This window comes from Tiliqua scincoides, chromosome 4 (genome assembly GCF_035046505.1).
Source record: "Tiliqua scincoides isolate rTilSci1 chromosome 4, rTilSci1.hap2, whole genome shotgun sequence".
NCBI classification, from domain to species: domain Eukaryota; kingdom Metazoa; phylum Chordata; class Lepidosauria; order Squamata; family Scincidae; genus Tiliqua; species Tiliqua scincoides.
In genome coordinates, this window is record NC_089824.1 from 50585582 (window position 1) to 50606984 (window position 21403).

The 21403-nt window shown below is 41.4% G+C and overlaps 1 protein-coding gene across 5 annotated transcripts in view; it reads left to right on the forward strand.

Annotated features, from left to right (window-relative positions):
• Nucleotides 1–21403, forward strand: part of TRAPPC8 (trafficking protein particle complex subunit 8) — an 83019-nt gene that overhangs the window by 51170 nt on the left and 10446 nt on the right. For all 5 annotated transcript variants that reach the window (XM_066625358.1, XM_066625359.1, XM_066625361.1 and 2 more), the window contains 9 exons: nt 980–1106; nt 3683–3840; nt 4896–5335; nt 7034–7181; nt 9979–10075; nt 13750–13818; nt 13923–13963; nt 14617–14802; nt 19089–19190. In XM_066625358.1, coding sequence (XP_066481455.1) covers nt 980–1106; nt 3683–3840; nt 4896–5335; nt 7034–7181; nt 9979–10075; nt 13750–13818; nt 13923–13963; nt 14617–14802; nt 19089–19190 — 1368 coding nt within the window. The remainder of the gene's footprint in view (nt 1–979; nt 1107–3682; nt 3841–4895; nt 5336–7033; nt 7182–9978; nt 10076–13749; nt 13819–13922; nt 13964–14616; nt 14803–19088; nt 19191–21403) is intronic.

Genomic DNA, 21403 nt, shown 5'->3' on the forward strand with positions numbered 1-21403 from the left:
AGCAGAAGCTGTTGTAGTGGCCTTGCATCCTATGTTCCATTGACAGACAGGATTGGACCATCAACAATATTTTGAGATAAAAGAGAGGGGAAAATGGGAAATCAGGGAACTTTCACCACAACTGCTGCTGCAGCTTTCTGGGTAAGAGCTCCTTTTTTTCTTCTTGGAGGAAATTAGCTATGTAGCTACCTGCTGATCCTCCTCAGTACACTCATTCATAAAATATAAGAGATAGTTTTGCTTCCTCAGAAGTGGCCTTTGAATGTTTCATCCTCCAAACGGAGTTAAAATATTAGACTCAGCATGCTGAACATCTCTCAGCCACTTGAAGAAACCATCTCTTGTGGTTTTGTGTCTCAGGATATACTGGTTTTGATATATTGGATGTACTACTATGCTCTTCTCCTTGAGAGCAGAGATAGAAATTCTGTTCTTGCCTGTGAATTTCTTTTCTGGATCAGAGGAGTATAGTTAGAACTGTCATTTTGCTGATTCTTCCATTAATTTCTTTCTGATTCCTCCATTTGATTCGTTTCAGTCTCAAATAGTTGAACTGAATGATGCAAATGTTGACACTGAATCATTTATATCTCTTATCTTCTAACTCATTTTAAACCTTAGCCATGTGTTTCTGGCTGTACATTTGTCGTGGTTTCTTGGTGAAACAGTCCTGCCTTTGCCGTTTGTGCTGTTCTTTTTTTCCTTGGCGTGTTCCAGTAAGTTATTCTTGGGTTGTTTTTCTGGGCAACAAGAAAAAACTCTGCATGTTGAAAACTGAAGTCTGCTTTCCCAGTGCCAAAGGAGGGCCTTCCCCAAGTTAGCTATTCTTCTCTCCTTGAAGAACAAAACACCCATGTTTTATAGATAGTTTCCTATATTGACAATTAGCTACTCAGTTTTCTGTAATTAAAATGGCACATAAATGTAAAATAAGTGCTCTCTACTCTAGCAACAACAAAAATTTAACATATCTCCACAGGCAAGACTAAAGCTCTTTCCCCATCAAACAGGGGAGCTACACATTCTGGGAGTCGTTTACAATCTTGGCACTATTCAGGGCACTACAGTGCTAGATGGAATAGACCCTTCTGATGGATTGCATATGGGTAAGGCTGCTGTATATTTACTGCAAGATAAACTCTGTGATGGATTTTTTATTAGACTGATACCTTACTTCAGTACTTCTCATACTTTTTACTGCTATGACTCACTTCATCAGCTGCAGCAGTCATGTTGCACCCCAGAATACCTTGCAGCTTCTGAATCGTGCCCCAGAATGCAAAGCATATGGAGTAATGAAGTGGGTTGCACACCAGAACTATCCTGAAACCGCATGGCATTATGGGCTGTAGCATGACTCAGAATGCCTTGCAACTTCCATCTAGCACAGATCCCACAGCCCATCAAAAATTGGGTCATGACCCACTTGTGGGTTGTAACCCACAGTTTGAGAACTGCTGTGTTACTTGATTCCAGTAGCAAGCTGTTAGACTTGAAGCAACAGGCCCTTTAGGACGAGAAACTGGGGCATGGATGTATAACCCTGGAGTTGATGATAACCCATGGAATGTAACCAACAGAACATGGAATGTAACCAAGGGTCAGAGCTTGGTGTACCCTTCAAATGGATATATGTATTGAAATTCACTATTTGGAGGGCTAGATTACATTCTGCATCTCGGAGCTTTATTTTTAAAAATGCATGTGCCTCCTTTCCACTATAATAGCGTTTAAAGCAGTAAACAATTTTAAGAAAATAACAGCAAAAGAAGCAATGAAAATGTATAATTATAAATTATGTAAACTAAAATTAGAAAAAAAAATGAAAGCAAGTAAAATTGCGTTTTTAAAATGCATAAATTCTACAATGTAGCCAGTGTATTTGTGTCTGTGGGTAGTGTCTTCTTCACATGTCTCCTTCTTAAAAGGAAATACTTTTCCGGTGTTCAAGGGGACAACATTCTAAAAGGATTTTGGATGTTCTTGAAGCTCACATTTTGTTAACTGTGAAAAGAGGCACCTTTTAAAGTAGTGACCTCTTGTATTTAGCAGGGGTTGAGTAACTCTCCCTCTTCACTCCAGCATTTTATCTTTTACAGTGGCTGTTACTGGTATCTCTTTTGCATCTTTATAAAAAGAAATCTTTATAAAAAGAAAGTGAGCCCTTTGGGGACATGAAACCATTTATTGATCTATTTTGCTATGTAAACTGCTTTGCAAAGTGCTCTTGTTGAAAGAGGCACATCTCCCCCAATCTGTGGTTTCACTTGTCTGCCGATCAGGGACATGAGTGCCCATTAACATAGTTTAGAAACTTACCACTGAACTAAGCTTTCTTTCTTTTACAAGTAGCTATAAGTCTCCAACTTTTATAGTGTGATGTAGAGGCAGGCTGCAGGCAGTCTGAGTGCTTGAAGAGACTATGAACACTGACTAGAAGCAGGAAGTTAACTGTTTGATGTTAATGCTTGATCTTTCTTCAAGTATTCTGCCTGCAGCCTGCCTCCATGTTGCACTATAAGCTTGGAAACTTATAGCAACCTGTAAAAGAAAGAAAGCTTGGCACCAGCAGTAAGCTTCCAAACTAAATTAATGAGTGCTGGAGGGCGGGGGCGAGTTTGGCACAGAGACAAGGGGCTGGAACGGATCCCTCATGTATAGTACATACGGGAGGAAGCCTGTATTAATCATTAAACCAATAATTTTTGTGCAGCTCAAATCTTTTCCTCCGAACTTGATACTGCCTCTAGTAAAATCATGTTAAACTGGCACTGTGGGCATACTGTGACCATGAATACGATCTATAAACGTACTTGCAGACACTGCAAGATAGCGCCATCACATAAAAGAAGCAGTGCCTTGGGCCCCTGATGGGGTGGGGGAAGGGATCCCCAGGATTGTGCTGTTGCCAGGACTGATGGAGGGTGTTTAATTACCTCCTTTTGCGCCAGCCTCTAGGAGGGTGTTTAATTACCACCTATAGTGCCAGCCTCTAGGGAGTGCGGGGAGCTGCGCACAGTCCTCTGCAGAGCTCCCCAAGTTCCTGAAAGTGAGGAAAAAAGCAATTGGAAACTGGAAGTAGTTTCCAATCACGTTTTCTCACATACAGAGGCTTGGGGAACCCTACAGAGGGCTCCGTGGGGCTCCCTCTTGGACGCCAGTACTACAGGAAGTAAGTAAACTCCCTTTGTCTTTGCAGAGGGAAAGCAGCAATGTGATCCCCAGAATTGTGCTGCTGCCAGGGCTGATGGAGGTAGGATTTGAGCTGCCCCAGTAGCGGCATGATCCTCGTGATCGCATCGCTGCCTTCCCCCTGCCCCTTCAAAGCCTTAGCAGGGTTCTCAAATTACCTGGGAGTTTGAGAACCACTGCCTTATTACATACCAAAGGTCATCCCTAAAACAACGATTTGTTTACACCATATGTTAAAGTAAACAGTAAACAATAAAGTCTAGTACCTATCACTTCAGCATTCGGATAAGCAGACATTATAAATTGGCAATAAAATAGTTTTATGAACATTGAAAACCTGTTATGGGTGGTTTGGGTAATTTCATTATTTTGTGTGTAAAATGCATGCTGGCCATTAGATGCCTAATCTCAGTCTCGTCTCAAGTTGGCTATCAGAACTCAATTCTCAGTTTATTTGCTGCAGTTCAAAAACCTGTTCTTTTGTTTTCAGGGAAATACATTTCTAATGGAATGTCAGTACGAGGGCGGCAAGATTTGGAAATCCAGGGCCCTCGTCTGAATAACACAAAAGAAGAAAAAACATCTATTCAGTATGGACCAGATAGACGCTTAGATCCTATTATTACAGAGGAAATGCCTTTGCTAGAGGTACAGCTGAGCAATGACAAATACTGACCTGTTTCTTTTGTAATAGGTTGAGGAGTCTTCTATTGTTGGTTGCTTGTATGTATTCTACCTTCATTTAAATCTGAAATTGTTAGATATGCTCTCTTAGACTTGAAATGTATAAGATTCACCACCACCACCCCTGACTTTATTGCACGTTTTTAGGCAGCAAAACCATGTTGAGCACAGCGTTTTTGAAAAACAAGAAAGTGTTCTTCTATTTTACTTTATTAATAATTAGTTTTAATTTCCTGTCATTTCCTTTGCATCCTTTTAATGCTGCTCTAATAAAAAGTACCAATAAAAGGGAAAATGGAATTTGGGAAACTGCTTTTACTTGAACTTTATGTCACCTTGGGCTTTCATATAAGCAGAGGAAAGGTGGGGTAGGAATATATTAAAGAAATAAACATGATTCTGTGTTGTATTTATATTGTAGTTCCCAAACTGTGGGTCATGACTCAGGTTTTGGTGGGTTGCAAAGTGCTGAGCAGAACCTCCAATGGATACACTGGTGATGGAAAGATCAGATAACTAATTGCCTCAAGCCCTGAGGCTATTCAGAAATCCGATAGCTGCTATTTACCTGGGAACAGCCTAGGTCCTGGAGTTTGCAAGATAGCTGCTAATTGCCCCACAAAAGGTTCAGTAACTATCTTGCAAACTCCAGGAGCTAAATTGCAGTTTGCAAGCATATGTAAATAAAGAGAGATAAATGTCTTAGTTAATGCCACCAATAAAGAATTTTTTTTTTTAAAACCCATAAGATTTTGTTTGTTTTTTCTGGGGAGAAATGGGAAAGCAAGGAGAGCGTTTATTAGGGCTGCCTCATTATGAGAAATGGATCAATTTTTTTTGGGTAAATATTTCATTTCAGTGCTGTTTTAAGTCTTGTAAACCTAAGTGTATCCTGATAAGTCATTTTTAAAGTGGATCCCGGTGCTTAAGTTTCAGAACCACTGAGTTAAATGCATTAGCGCTGCTGTTTTCAGCTCTGGATATTGTCAACATGTTTATATTTTTCTCTTCCAATGTAGGTATTCTTTATAAATTTTCCTACAGGGCTGCTTTGTGGGGAAATCCGGAAGACACATGTAGAATTTATGAATGTAAGCAATTGTCCTCTGACTGGTCTGAAAGTGGTTTCTAAACGGCCAGAATTTTTTACCTTTGGTGGCAACTGTGCCATTCTGACACCACTAAGCCCATCAGCATCTGAACATTGCAGTGCTTACAAGACTGTTGTTACACATTCTACCTCTGTGTGTTCCATTATGACCTTCGCTGCCTCTTCCGATTTTGGGATTGGAACAGGAAATCAACCTGATGTGATAGATGTCCCACTACCTGACTCAGTTCTTCTCCCTGGGGCTTCAGTACAACTGCCCATGTGGTTACGTGGACCAGATGAGGAAGGTGTTCATGAAATAAACTTCTTGTTTTACTATGAAAGTATTAGAAAACATTCAAAAATGTGGTAAGTTTTTTTTCTTAAAATACCTTACAAGTATGTATTGTGCAAATTCATTGTTTTTAAATGTGCAGTCCTTCCAGATTCTCAACTGGGAGTCTGTGGTTTATTTCTGTCCTTAATAAGCAAAACTACATTTTGGAGTATAATGGGTTGAGTGCTCTCCAGTGCTGCTTGTGAGGATAGGAGTAACCTTGGGGCAACTAGGGATCTGTCTGGGGGCGCTTCTTGGGGAGGGGGAGGATCAGGCAGAGGTACTTCATGTGATTAAAAAGTGCTTTTGGCTATTTCTTCCCCTCCCCTTGCAGCCCCCTGTGTCACATCCCAAGTTGTTCTGGGGGGTTCTTAAACCTCAGGAATAGCATTTGGTGGGTACTGTGAGCTGCAGTGGGAGGAGGCTTCCTTCTTCTTGAACCTAGATTCTCCTCGATTCAACCCAGGGTCATTTTTAAAAATGTGTTCTAAGGAACAAATGGATGTGTAGGCTAGAGATGTGTTTTTTTTCAGTGGTAATGAAATAAAAGCACATAACAATGCTAATGATGGCATAGCTTTGGTTGTGTTTGTTTTTATACAGGCACTCCCCAATTCACATAAGCATAAATTTATGTAATTACATTTTTACATAAAGTTTGAGCAGTGCAAGAGGAGCCACCTGCACTCACCAGTTGCTGCTCTGTAAAGCTTACCACTCACTTAGCTCTGTAAACTGGGATTACTCCCAGCGTGCCCTGAATTCCTTTTATCTTTAAATAGACCATGTGGAGAAAAGTCTGAGATTGCTGTGCTCAAAGGATCAGAATGCAGTGATCTTGCCCTTTCCCCATTCAGGCTCTGAAAGAAAGAGGAAATGGGGCATGCTGGGAATTATCCCAATTATTACATTGTTTAAAAACAGCTTTTCTTACTGTTGTAGAGAGGTAGTCAGCAATTAGAAATAGAAAGGATCCCCTGCCTTTACCTGGCTCAGTTGAAGAATGGAATGGTGGCTTGCATGACTGTCTCTCTACAACAGTAAGAAAAACTGTTTTTAAAAACTGATTTTAAAGGGATGCATTTTTCCCTTCTCCAGGGATCAGCATGTTCCTTCTCGTTTGCAGTGGCCATTCGTGTTGAGTCAAAGCCATGTATAAAAAAATCCATGTATAACAAGGTTGGACCTGTACTAATTAAAACGATGCTAAAAACATTAAGCATAAGAACAATTAAAATGAAAACTCCAGGATCACACAAAACTATTAAAATTACATCCCATTTAAAAGTGCCATCCCACAATGTCAATCAAAGGCCTTCCTGAATAAGACATTCTTGAGGCCCAATGAAAGGTCTTCAGAGAAGAAACCATTCTTAATTCCAGGGAGTGGAAATTCCACCAATGAAGAGCTGCCACCCCCCGCTAGTGGTGACAGTCAGAAGGGCCCCCTCTGAATACTTGTGAGGACAGGAAGTATTATATGGAAGGAGGCAATTAATGTGCATTGACACTCCTTAGACATTGAAACACGTGAAGACAGTGCTGCAATGCATTGTATTCACAGAAATTAATGACAATGTACATAGACTTTAAGAGTTGTTGGATTTTGGCTTATTTCATTGTTTTTATATGCAGTTTTCTTTTTGTGCTGTAGGCTGAAACCTGGAGCACAGGCAGTTGAAATGTCTATGTAGAAAATCTGGAAAATAAATTTTAACTTTTCTTTCTAGTCACAGAGTACTGAGACACACTGCAGTTATTTGTACCAGCCGTTCACTGACTGTACAAGCATCTGTGTATCGAAGTAATACTCTTGAGGATGAAAAAGGTGAAGGTGACAATATGCTTGTGTTTGTGGATGTGGAGAATATCAATACTGTAAGTTTGCTGAGAACCAATGCTAATGTTGGTTGCCTTTTTTAACTGAAGCTTTCTGTCTTTAACGTCAGTGAGATTATTTAAAGTACATACATGAAGTGTGTGTGTTTGTGGGGGGGGGGGGCGGTTACAGTAACTTCCTTGCTTTTGACTTGTGATAACTGTCAACATTCACCTGTGCTGCATTGTATATTTTAAAAATAATGCTGCATGTTCTTACATTAAGGCTTTGTGAATCCAGTGAGCTCTTAACATCATGAACCATACTGTAAATTATAACAGTGTAAGCAGTGTTCAGCTCCATTATGTGTGTTAAAACCTCCTTTTGTTGAGCAATTTGTCAGAGCCTATTCAGATGTTTTTACTCTGAAATTGTATCTGAGAAAGACCAGGAGTGGGTCTTGCCACACATTCTCCTCCACCCTTATTTCGTTCCATTCTGTGCAAGAAATAAACTGTCAGGAGACTTTGGGTGCAATCCTAACCCACTTTCCAGCACAAACATAGCTGTGTCAATGAGAAGTTTGCTGCATCCTGCAGTTGGGGGGCAGTCATAGAGACCGCCTCAAGGTAAGGCAATATTTGTTCCCTTACTTCAGAGTTACATTGCCCTTATGTCAGTGCTGGACAATTGGTTAGGATTGCGACCTTTATGTCTTCCAGTTGTGAAATTAAAAGATTTTATAATGGGAGTTTAAGCTTACAGATTTAGGGATACCCACATTCAAATAAATGTGAGGTCTTCTGATTCAACTGTTTGCTTCTCTCTGCTGTGGGGGTGAGAGTGGGGGAAGGAGCAAGGATAGTCTCAAACGTTGGCCAAGTGGGTACTGCCTGAAAGTGGCAGTGGTAGTGCCCATTGTGTTATCAGGGGACATACAACATGGGGGACCATAGTCGAGCTTTGCTTCAGAGCACCCAGGAAACTGGCACTGGGAAGGGGTGTATAAGACCTGATCCTGGAGGAAAATGTTTGAATGGAGCCTTACTCATCAAAGTTCTACAGTGTTTAAATTGATTTCAGTTTAAGCAGTCACTTAAGCCAAGAGCTTTAAAATCAGCCCTAGCATTCATTCCTTTTACTAGCATAAAAGTATAGGTATAGCATAGTGGCTAAGCGACTCAGCTGCAGATTGGAACTTACCTGGACTGAATCTTGTCTCTACCATGAATTTGCTAGGTGGCTTTAGACAGACCCCCTTTCTCAGCACAGTCCCCCAACTGCAACATGAGGAAAATACTAGCCTTACAGGTTTGTTGTAAAGATTATGTCAAGATGATACATGTGAAGCATTTTTCATACTCAGATGGCACTATACAAACATAAAGTTCAGGTTGTCATTCTCTCCCCCCCATGTCAACAGGAGTGGTTTCCTGCTGCTACCGCAAATAGCAGAAACTGTGGATAGCAGTGAACCCAACTCAAATTCCCCTGTCATGCTTATGACTCACCTCCCTTCATTTGCAATTGCTTTGCAAGAGAAAGATATTTCTTGGAACAGGAATCGAACTGTGAGAACCTAGAATCATAGCTGCTAGAGTAATGCAGATGAACAGTGAAGGCTAGACTCCACTTCCTGTTAGTGTTCTTGCTGCCGCATCTTCTAGTGTTCCTCTGGCAGCTGTGAGTCTAGGTTCTTGCTATTTGCTTCCTTTTCCAAAACAAAAGGAAGAAGAAGCTCACTGCAGGCACTAACCTATAAGACAACCTCACAAATAAGATGAGGGCAGGCTTTCAGGCAAAATCATGCAATGTTCCACGACCCTCAGGTAAGTCGGGTGTAAAACTTAGGGAAAGGTGCTTGTGAGGATGAGCTGCTAATTGTCCAGGAGCCTGATTGAAAGGGGGCAAAGACTGTCAGCCATGCCAGTGTTTCTGAAGACGTTAAGATTCTTATGTAGTACCTTGCTCCATTGTCCTCCTTGAACATTCCGTTAAATTGCTTAAAACAAAAATCCAGGTTTGAAACTGCAGAATAGCATTTGCAGTATTAAAACTATCCACAGCGAATGCAGCACCAATATAAAGCAACATAAACAGCTCACTTCAGCACCATACCCTGCTTCAGTTGCTGCCAGACTTTTTACACTGTTCAGTGTCGTTTTAAGAGGAACTCCTGGGTTTGGAATTAATGAGCACGCTCGGAAGACAACAACGGAGCTCCAACAAATGTAAATGTTTGTAAGCTGTCTGCAATTATTCACAATGTTCCTCAGATGCTTCAGACACTCTGCAGGCATTTTTAAAGCTCCTTCGGGCTGCTGCAACATACCTGAATAGCCCTGACACCTGAGTGACCCACAGATAAGACAAGGGATCCATCTATGCTTTATTTGTAGAAATTTCTTGCCTTATAGACGAGTACCTATGATATTTTTTGCAGAGCATTGGCAAATGAAGAGATGTGAATCATGAATGTGGGGGGGAGGGAGGGATTTAGAACCACAGATGTGGGAACTGTGGATACAATGAGATACCTGTATAATTAATACTGAAATGTGGAAGAACTCTGGATGCCAAACCATCTCTCAGGAAACTCTGTAAGCTCTTCTGAAGTCACTGACTCTTGCTCTGCATTTAAGTATTGACTAATTGAATTAGGGCTGTTTAATATGCTTAGAATTGAAATACATTCTTTGCGAATTATTCTGCTATAACTTTTATTTAAAAGAAGTATTAATGAAAATACCAAATGTCTAAAAACTATCAAGGCATTTTACACTCTGACTTATCTAGTATAATAAATGTTTAGTATTGGGACTAGTTACTTAGATCTCTTACTACTTTTGTTGACAGAGTGAAGCTGGTGTAAAAGAATTTCATATAGTGCAAGTATCTAGTAACAGCAAAAACTGGAAGTTACAGGAATCCATAAATCTCTCTGAAGATAAAGGTTTGTAATTTTATTACTAGATATAAATACTCAAACTGTGTTTTTACAAATGTTCAAGTAATTAGTTTGGGTCCTAAGAATCAGAAGCAGAGTTCTATTTGTCAACAGAAACCTTGCTGCTTTCTTCTCGTTATGGCCCCCTGCATCTGTGTAATGACAAACTGTCTTTTGCAGTAATGTTTTTAAAGAGTTGTGTACCAGCAAATGCTGCAGTCAGTCAGCTACCATGGCATCTCTCTCCTTAGCGTTGTAGGAAAGTTGTTTGCCCGAGTTGCACTAAAGAGGCTCCAGGTACTTGCAGAGAGTGTTTATCCAGAATCACAGTGCGGATTCCGAGCCAGAAGGTCCACCACTGATATGGTATTCTCCCTTAGACAACTGCAGGAGAAATGCAGGGAACAACGACAGCCACTCTTTATAGCCTTCATAGATCTCATGAAGGCTTTCGACCTGGTCAGCAGGGACGGCCTCTTCAAGATTCTCCCCAAGATCGGATGTCCACCCAGGCTCCTCAGCATCATCAGATCCTTCCACAAGGACATGAAGGGCACTGTTGTCTTCGATGGCTCCACATCAGACCCCTTTGACATCCGAAGTGGCGTGAAGCAGGACTGTGTTCTTGCACCAACCTTGTTTGGGATTTTCTTCGCTGTCCTGCTGAAGCATGCCTTTGGAACTGCAACAGAAGGCATCTATCTCCGGACCAGATCAGATGGAAAGCTCTTCAACCTCTCCAGACTGAGAGCAAAGTCCAAAGTCCAGCTGAAATGTCTTTGTGACTTCCTCTTTGCCGACGATGCAGCTGTCACTACCCACTCTGCCAAAGATATCCAGCAGCCCATGGATCGTTTTAGCAAGGCCTGCCAAGATTTTGGACTGACGATCAGCCTGAAGAAAACACAGGTCATGGTTCAGGATGTGGACTCACCTCCCTGCATTACAATCTCTGCGCATGAACTGGAGGTTGTCTATGACTTTGTGTACCTTGGCTCAATGATCTCCGACACTCTTTCTCTCGATACTGAGCTAAACAAACGCATCGGTAAAGCAGCTACCACATTTTCCAGACTCACAAAGAGAGTCTGGTCCAACAAGAAGCTGACAGAACATACCAAGATCCAGGTCTACAGAGCTTGCGTCCTGAGTACACTTCTGTACTGCAGCGAGTCATGGACTCTTCACTCACAACAGGAGAGGAAACGGAACGCTTTCCACATGCGCTGCCTCCGGCGCATTCTCGGCATCACCTGGCAGGACAAAGTTCCTAACAACACAGTCCTGGAACGTGCTGGAATCCCTAGCATGTATGTACTGCTGAAACAGAGACGCCTGCGTTGGCTTGGTCATGTTGCGAGAATGGATGATGGCCGGATCCCAAAGGATCTCCTCTATGGAGAACTCGTGCAAGGAAAGCGCCCTACAGGTAGACCACAACTGCGATACAAGGACATCTGCAAGAGGGATCTGAAGGCCTTAGGGATGGACCTCAACAAGTGGGAAACCCTGGCCTCTGAGTGGCCCGCTTGGAGGCAGGCTGTGCAGCATGGCCTTTTCCAGTTTGAAGAGACACTTTGCCAGCAGTCCGAGGCAAAGAGGCAAAGAAGGAAGGCCCATAGACAGGGAGACAGACCAGGGACAGACTGCACTTGCTCCCGGTGTGGAAGGGATTGTCACTCCCGGATTGGCCTTTTCAGCCACACTAGACGCTGTGCCAGAACCACCTTTCAGAGCGCGATACCATAGTCTTTCGAGACTGAAGGTTGCCAATATACCAGCAAATGCTTTTAATATATCAAAGTAAAGATTTAGATTTATAGGAAGGCTTCTGTATAATTAGCAGAGTGGTGATAATACCATTTATCATATGGTATATCTTAGATTTAGTCTTGGTGATAAACAAGGTTGGTCCAACTATGAAACCACATGATGTGGCTTGCATTGTGACTGGTGGAATGAATGACAGATTAATCCTGGGAATCTGCCACCACCTTCTTCCAGCCCACCATAGACACAAGCTGCATTGATCAGCTCTCCACTAGCTAAGCGTGAGCGGGAATCGGATCATGTCCCTTCTCTCCCCACACTCTGTTCTTGGTCAGGGTTTAAAGTTAAAGGAAACACAGCTTTTTAAACTTTAAATGCTGCACAAGGAGTGCTTTGCAACCCCCTTCCTGTGTTTCATTGTTGTGCTGCATATAAAGAGTCACTTTTGCTTTAAACTTTAAACCCCACAAGAACACAGAGCACAATGAGGAGGTAAAGAACTTTTACCTCATAGCAGCTGTTACCACATGGCAATTCTTTGTGTGCAATACCTGACTGCACCAATACAATAGTCTTCACTGCAACTCTGAAACATGTCTCATTCCCCAAAAATGGCTTATGGTGATGGAAGTTATCTAGTCCATGGTTTCCCAAAGTGTGGGTTGTGGGCCTATATGGTCATGAGCTTGCCCTTGATTTTGGTTGACTCCACATCTGAGCCACTCTGGAAGCATCAGGAAGGCCCTGAGGACTCTGGGTTGTGTTGGGTTGGCAACCCACTCCTCTGCAGGACCAAGAATGGTCCTCAGAAGCGTCCAGAAGCGACTTCTGGTTTTTGAGCGCAACTTTCAGTTTGACCAGATGTTGCTTCTGGACTCTCCTGTGGGCCATTTTGAGTCTTGCAGAGGCCAATAGAGTGGGTTGCCAGGGCAATGTGACTCAGAACAATCATAATGTGGTTAGATCTGTTCCCTAATGAAGGAGATCTGAGTCCTCAACTTTCATACCTGTCTACAAATGCTGGAGACCTGTGGTAAGATAAGCAACATTTCAGCACCTTAAAGAACATAGTGTAAGCTTTTGTGGACTAGAGCCCAGTTTGTCAGATGGACATATCTATCAAAGTGGTCCATGATTGCTTATGTGACAGTGATGCCACAAGGCTTTATTTTTGCTGTAACAGGCAACTGTAACTTTTGCTATAACTGGCAACTAAGTTGCATTTCCAGTTACAGAAACGTAAATGTTCTAATTGTTTTCTCCCAACCACCACTCCTCCTTCTGTATGTTGCTTAGGCATAACTAGACGGATAATGAACATTCAGTAAAATACTTTCTCAGAAGTATTTTGTTTGTTACCAAATATTACTACAGGTGTGCATCACTTAACGATGGGGATACATTCTCCTATCCCCATTGTTTTGGAGTTAGGTTGTTAAGCAAGCATTCAGCTCAATCTAGTGCCTTTGGGCGCAATCCTAACCAACCAACTCTTCAGCACTGTGGTAAGGCCGTGAAGGGTCATGCAGGGCTCCCCGCATCCTCGGGAGGCTGCTGCAGGGACTGGTAAGTACATGCCAGTCCCTGCACCCCCATTAGCAGCATGATCTTGGGAATTGCGTCGCTGCCTTCTCCCCTGCCCCTTAAGGGGGCATAGGCCAGGGCCCTCAGGGTGGGTCGTTGCGACACCCTAGTTTGAGAAGCCTTTATTAGGGATATGTTTTGTTTTGATACAGTGTTCTAAATTTAACACGGTATGTCTTAATATTGTGTCTTTATCATAAGAGCTGTGCCTTTTTATTTAAAAAAAGTACAATGGGAAAGCTGGTTTAATGTTGATTTATTGGTGGGAACTGTGTAAACGTTCATCAAATGACAAGCAATCTGTATCTTATCATTCTGTTTACTAGATATTAAGCTGGCTAATAGAGAAAAAGGAAAGCTGTGCTTGAAAGCAACAAGATGCAAAAATCCAGCAGGTAAGTATTTAGTTTTTTGGAGTACATAATTAATGTTTGGAGCAATTAATGTTGACTTTTCAGTTTGGAAGACTGATACTACTTTTCCCTCTTCATTCCTTTAGAAAATTATACATTTGCAGATGTTGTCTTTGGAAATGAACAGGTACACATCATAATTTTATGATTGTTACAATTAGTAGAGTGTATTTTGCTGTTGTTCCCATGTTTTGTTCTATGTTAGAAAAAACTCCTTGCTGAATCTGTGCAGGGAAAAAAACAGCAGGTCATAGGTGACAAACTTTCACCTCTTCTTTAAAAAATCCAAAAGATGTTTCAAGTTATTCACAGAGTCAGAAACCCCACTGTATTAAGGCATTTTTAAAAACCTTGATAATTGCTATACTCAAGTACAGTAAAGTTTTCACTTCTGCCCCACAGGTAGCCATATATAATATTTCTATAATCTGTGTGCACATCTAGATCTTGCTTGCAGGTTGTCTCTCAAACTGTCCTGGTAGAACCAAACTTCTCTTAAAAATAGCAGTGTTGGCATTTAGTCTAATAGCTTTTCAAAACTAGAGTTTTCTTTTCAAAAAGTGTCCACTGATTTCACTTCCGTCTTTTAAATGTTCTTCCACTATATCCCCAACCTGTGTTTTTTCGCTCAATCAGACTTTACAATTATGGGGATCTCTGGAAGCACCCCCTTAGAGGCAGACTTGGAACACGCACCACTCTGGATTATGATTTATATCTTATGTTTGAAAATATTCAATAAAGTATTCATAAAAGTAAAATATACTGCTCTTTTTATAGATCATCAGTTCCACCAGTCCCTGTGCAGATTTCTTTTTCCGGAGCTTATATTCTGAATTAAAAAGAACACGAACGCAGCAAAATATGCAGACTTTGCAAGGAGCTGCAAAACAGTCTCTTGACAGTGCTGTCAGCCTGATACAGAAATGCAGTGAGGTGGATTTGAATATCATTGTACTCTGGAAGGTACGTATAAGGCTGCTAAGCTATACTTAGAACTTAAGAGTTTGAGACAAGCTATGTATATTTTAAGGAGCACTTGTTATAGCTGATCCCAGACTTGGGAGTACTTGAGTATTTCAGACCATTGCCTACAGGACAGCAATATTGGTGCCCAATAAATTACTTTGAGGGAATTTCACAGTGGCGATGAAGGTCCAGGCTCCAGTAATCATGGTTTAGAACAGTGGCTCCCAACCTTTTTTCACTTGTGTACCCCTTGGCAGCCCATATAATTTATATAGTTGCTGCTATTCCAAATTTATATGTTGCAACTGTAAATAAATAGCCCAATAATGGGATTAAAAAGCAATGGAATTACTTTTACAAAACACATATATTTTATATGAAACAAATGATCAGTGAGATCCTTGAGCTTGTTTTGAAGCACATAGTTTTTTGAAATCAGCTTCAGCTGATGTAAGATACAGTCTTAAATCTGGAACTGCATTCAGTTTACTATGGTGTTTATTTTTAATAAAGGCATAAGAAGAGAGAACCTTCTCCAGCAGCTCTGTATTTGGAAATAGCAACAGAAACTTAACTGCCTTGTCAGAAAGCTCTTTGCATTCCCTGCTGATGTCTGCCCAAAAGTTAATAAGGGATTTTCTTTGAATTCAGCTTTTAAAGTAGTAACATTCAAAAGCTCAATCAACTTCTTTCTCCTTGATTGATAATCTGGCTGCTTGGAAGTATTCTTCTTCAAAGGGATTTGCAATCCAGTTGTTCTTTTCTCCAGATTTTGAGAAGTACTTCTTAAAAGATTATTTTAGCCCTTCCAGGTGTTCTCAGTCTCTGGAAGGAGACTTGTTTCAGATAGGAAATTGTGCAAAGTTTCACATACCTCAGGGTTGCTTCTTTTAATGTATGTCTTCCAAAAATCTAAAATTTTTAAAATTTTAAAAAATCATATTTAAAAAATATGATTAAAATTTTTTTAATCATAGAGTCAGTTTTGTCTGAAACTTTGAAGATTGTTACCAAGCTGAAGTGCCAGATTTAGATTGTTTATTTGTAGAGAAATATCTGATAGGTATGCAAGAGCCTGAAACCAATCACAGTCATGTAACTTGGAAGCCAATTGGAAAGGATGGTCTTCAAAAAAAAACAAAACTGGATCTCATGACTAAATTCAAACAGTCAAGTAAGGATTTTACCATGAGAGAGCTACCTTAACTTCTGTATGAAGGAACAGGATAGAATGAAGACTCATCATCTCTTCACCCAGTGCTTTGTAAAGCTTTGAGTTTGTGGACTTTGACTTTATAAAATTAACTAGTTTAATAACTTCATCCAGAGCAACTTTTAATTCACCATGGAGGTGTTTAGATGCTAGGCTTTGCATGTGGATGCAGCAGTGACTCCAAGTTATATTGGGGGTTACCTTAATGACACGGGCTCAAAGACCAGAGTACAAACCTGACATAGACTTGTCTTCATCAGTACATAGCCCACAACAATTAAACCAATTAATGTCCTTTTCTTTGAAATAATCCCCACATTAAATATATCCTTGCCTCTTATGCGCTCTGACAGGATGACAAAGCAAAAGGTTTTCTTCAACATCATTGGCTTTCAAATATATCACAGTAACAAACAAAACAGCAAAATTGGCAATGTCTATGCTTTCATCAACTTGAATAGCAAAGAATTTAGTATTTTTGATTCTGCCTGTTACTGTTGTCTCAACATCGTCAGACATATCCTGAATTCTTTGAGATATTGTATTGTTTGAAAGGATAGTGTTCATTTTTCATACATGTTCTTCTCCAAGCGTGCACAGAACAGCATCTTTTATACAAGGAGAAATTAAATTCTCAGCTATAGTATGATTCTTACCACATCTAGCAATTTGATAACTAATACGATTGGAGGCTTCAACCACATTTTCTTTCTTAGGGCATTGTGCTGCAGAGAGAACAAAGGAGATAGCAGCCACTCTCATGCCTCTGCGGTCCCATGTGCTATTGCACGCACTTCTCTCTCTTACTAGGAGGCAGCTCTGCTACTGCAATGACTGCAGCAAGGTGCTTGCATCCTTGGAGACTTCAGTGGTGCTTTGTGCTGGTGGTAGCTGCTTCCCTGCACCTGCCCCTTTTCATCTCCTCCTTTGGTACTCTGAGAAAGCTTTCCTCTCAGGCAGCTTTCCCCACAAACTGTGCTCCCTCACCATCCACCAGATCATGTTCAGGGAAGCAGTTGCTGCCAGCACACAGCAGCAATTTGCAGAGCTCAGCCTAGCAGCAGGAGTGCTGTTTGCGGGGAGAGCCGCCTGTGAGGGAAACTTTATCGAATTGCCGATGGAAGGGATGAAATGGTGGCCCCTGCAGTGCTTCTTCCTTCCCTGTCTGTCTCCTGCTACTCTGCCCTCATTGAAAAGCCTCCTGAGTCCTTGGACTCCTGAAGAGGCTGCTGTGTTGCGCTGTTTCTTGTTCTCCTTTTCTACCACAAGGCAAGGTCAGTCTTGTGCGCTTGCCTGAGTCTGCCATTATCAATTTTTTCCCACATTTCCCTTGAGGTCCTTATGTGTACCCTGGGGGGTATGTGTACCCAGAGTTGGGAACCCCTGGTTTGGAAGGAATTAACTTCTAAAGGGACACCTTGATAGCAGCCTTAGTTGCTTTGCTTGGCAGGTTCAAGTGGAGAAAAGGCAGTCTTTCTATATACTTGGTACGAAATTTAGGTCAGCACTTCCTAAAGTGTGGGTCATGACCCACTAGTGGATCACCAGTCCAAGCAGAGTGGTTTGCAATCTGGGCTCTTCCCCCACCCTTGTGTTAGTTTGGCTCCAAATAGGAGCAATTCCAGAAACCCCAGTACTTAGCAGAGCCTCAGGAGGCCTTTTCTGGCCCAGTGACCCACTCTGCAGGCCCCAGAATGGTCCTCACAAAGCTCTATAAGCCACTTCCAGTTTGATTTCAAAATCTAGAAGTGGTTTACGGAGGCTTGTGAGGGCCATTCCAGGACCTGCAGAATGGGTCACTGGGCCTGGAGAGGCATCCAGGGCCACTAGGAGTGTCACGACCCACCACAGAGGTGGAGATGGGTTGCATCATTGCGAAGTTTGGGAACTTCTGATTTAGGTCTCTACTGGTGAACTATGACTGGAAACAAACTGCCAACCACCAAAGATCTTGAAGCCATTTCTGCCCAACATTGCATATATGCAACAGGGATCAAATGTGCACACCTGTGGACTGGGCAAAAATGGGTTAAGTATAAAATATATTCACTACAGTGGGTCTCAGTAAGATCACTGCTGTATTCTGAATCGGTTGAAGTTTCCCAGCACTTTCAAATGCAGCCCTGTATATAACACATTGAGCCTGGGCATTATCAGAGGATTGGAAATTGGAAAAATGCTCTCTTGAGGCAGGACCTCAGTTGGCACAACAGCAAAGGTTGGTGAATGATGCCTAGTACTACTATGCATCCACAAACAAGACTGGGTCTAATAGTAACCCAGTTGGAAACATTACCTTAAAGAGTGAATGCAACCCATCCAATATAGGTTAAGTGTTATCTCTGTGGTCAGTGTGAGCTGCTTACCAACACCATTTTTGCTTTACTTAGATTGAGTTTTGGTTTATTAATCCTAATCCAGCCCACTCTTTGCTCCAAGAATATATTCAGGACATCCATCATAGCCACATCTGTCTAATTGAAAAGGAGAAATAGAATTGAGTGTCTTCCTGCATATTGACAACTAATCTCTCTTTTCAGTTTCCTGTGGAAACTGGATAGTATGGAGGACCAAAGAGTTCTGCAAAAACCTATAGCATAGTTCCAGTGGGACAAGCAGTAGTCTACCAGTAGTAGGCTACTTCTGGAATTGACTTGCGAGTAGGAGTGAACTTCCCTGATCACAGTGCCTCCAATATCTATCCTCTCAATGGTTTCAGAAGCCCCTGAGAGATCTGTGTGAACAAACAGGATTCTACTCACCCTTGTCCTCCTCCTAACAAAACTATTAACCTGGGCAACCAAGAGCCCAGTCCTGTGCATGTCTGCTCAGAAGTAGGCCCATTGCAGTCAATGCGGCTTATTCTAAGGTAAGTGTGGATCGGATTGCAGCCCAAGGCAATTTCAGTTCTAAAAATGGGTCAGAGGTACAGTCACACTTTTCAGATTATGAGGGGATTAGCATTTCATTGTTCATGTCTGAAGATGCAGCTTTATAGAATTTAATTAGAAAGTTCTGTTTAAGTTCAATAGCTTCTCCCTTACAAAGTCATTTTTTTGTCCTCAAACAGGCATATGTTGTGGAAGATAACAAGCAACTCATTTTGGAAGGACAGCATCATGTTGTGCTTCATACATTAGGGAAAGAAGCATTTTCTTTGCCGCAAAAACAGGTATTATGAAAATTCAAAGTGCTATTAAAAACATTTTTAAATAAAATTTTTAATGTTTCAAAAAACAGTTGTATTTAAACATCATCCTGCATATATTTTATCTGTTGGAGTATATCTATTAATGTTAACCCTCTTTCTTTTCGTAAGAATATATAAATGAAAACTGAGGTGTGTTTGTGCAAGTCCCCCCTGTCGATCTCTTATGCTGAAATTCTGGTGGTAATTCCTGTGAAAAAGCCATCTGTCTTAGAATGGAAAGTAGATATGATGAAACTTTCCTCTAATATTTATTTTACCTTATAATCCTATATGCTTACAAGATCACATTAAAATTGCAGTGAAATAAAAAGCAATATTAAAAAAAACCACACATGCTGATTAAAAACACAACATCAAAAGTAACTAACAAAAAACAGGAGTGATATAAGAACTGAAAATACTCTAGGTCAGTGTTTCCCAAACTGTGGGTCAGGATCCACCAGTGGGTCACGAGCCCATTTTTGGTGGGTTGCGAAAAGTTTTTTCAAACATAAGAACAGCCCCGCTGGATCAAGCCACAGGCCCGTCTAGTCCAGCTTCCTGTATCTCACAGTGGCCCACCAAATGCCTCAGGGAGCACACAAGACATGACTTGTATCCTGGTGCCCTCCCTTGTATCTGGAATTCTGACGTAGCCCATTTCTAAAATCAGGAGGTTGCAAATACCCATTATGGCTTGTAACCTGTAATGGATTTTTCCTCCAGAAACTTGTCCAATCCCCTTTTAAAGGCATCTAGGCCAGATGCCGCCACCACATACTGTGGCAAGGAGTTCCACAGACCAATTACATACTTAAGAAAGAAATATTTGCTTTTGTCTGTCCTAACTCTCCCAACAATCAATTTTAGTGGTTTTAGAACCAGACCTCTGGTTCTGGTGTTGTGTGAGAGGGTAAAGAGCATCCACTCTTTACCCACTCCACTCTGTCCATCCCCTGCATAATTTTGTATGTCTCAATCATGTCCCCTCTCAGGCACCTCTTTCCTAGACTGAAGAGGCCCAAACGCTGTAGCCTTACCTCATAAGGAAGATGCCCCAGCTTTCCCTGCAAGTGGGTGCAATGCACTTCCATTTTGCAGGAGGCACTTTGCGCCTGCTTTCAGGGAAAGTTCCAAGCCTTGGGGAGCGCTGTGGAGGGCTGCACAGGGTTCCTCGCACCTCCTGCAGCCTGCTACAGCCCTGCCTTCACAAGCACAAGTAAGTCACAAGCACCCCCCTCGCTCCCCGATATGGATGCGATCGTGGGGATTGCTTCCCTGCCTCTCCCCTTCCCCCACCCCTTAAAGGAATGGGGGAACCTTTACCCGAGCTTGTGGGTCGTGACCCACCAGTTTGAGAACCACTGTTCTAATGGGTCATGATAGACTGCTGTTTTTAAGAGTGGATCCTGGTGCTGAAAGGTTTGGGAAGCACTGCTCTAGGTTTCAAAAGACTATGAAAGAAAATTAGTCTTAAATAAATTTTTAATTCTTATGACCCTTAGAACTCTTACAAGGTTAGAACCTTGTAAGAGTTCTAACACCTAGAACTCTTACAAGGCCGTCTTAGTTCTTGCCAACCAAATAGATCATTTTTTGTTTGTTTTTAAAAGGCTGCCTTCTTCCACATTAATAATCTCTTAAACCTCAAACTCTTGTTTTGTGTCAGGCCTGATCACAGACCTTCAAGGTATTTTTTATATGACTTGTGTTAATCTTCAACTTAAGCAGCTAACAAGCAGTTAAGAATTGATGCAACTGGTTTTGCAAACTGGAGGGGATGCTGCACTTTCAATTTGTCTCTCCCTGCCACTGTCCCAGTTGTATTTTTTTTTTCAAAATTAACAATCCTCAAATACTCATGCTCAGTTATCCTTCTGAGATGTGGTAATTGGGACTTTATAATATTCACAGAAGTTTGATAAAATATACTAATTTGGTCAAATCAACTATTTTAACCTAATATAAAAATACATATACAAACATACACAAGTTCACAATAAAAGCTATTAGTAGAAAACTGTGTAATATCACCAGTCTTTAAAGCACTAATTTCCAGGTCACACAGCTGACCTTTCTGCTGACAGTTGTTGGCATTTTGGTTTTAAGTGCATGTTTGTATAACTTTCACCATCCTAAATAGCTTAGAGCCCAAGCCTGAGTTCGTTCCGCTGAGTCGAAAATGTGCCATAAAA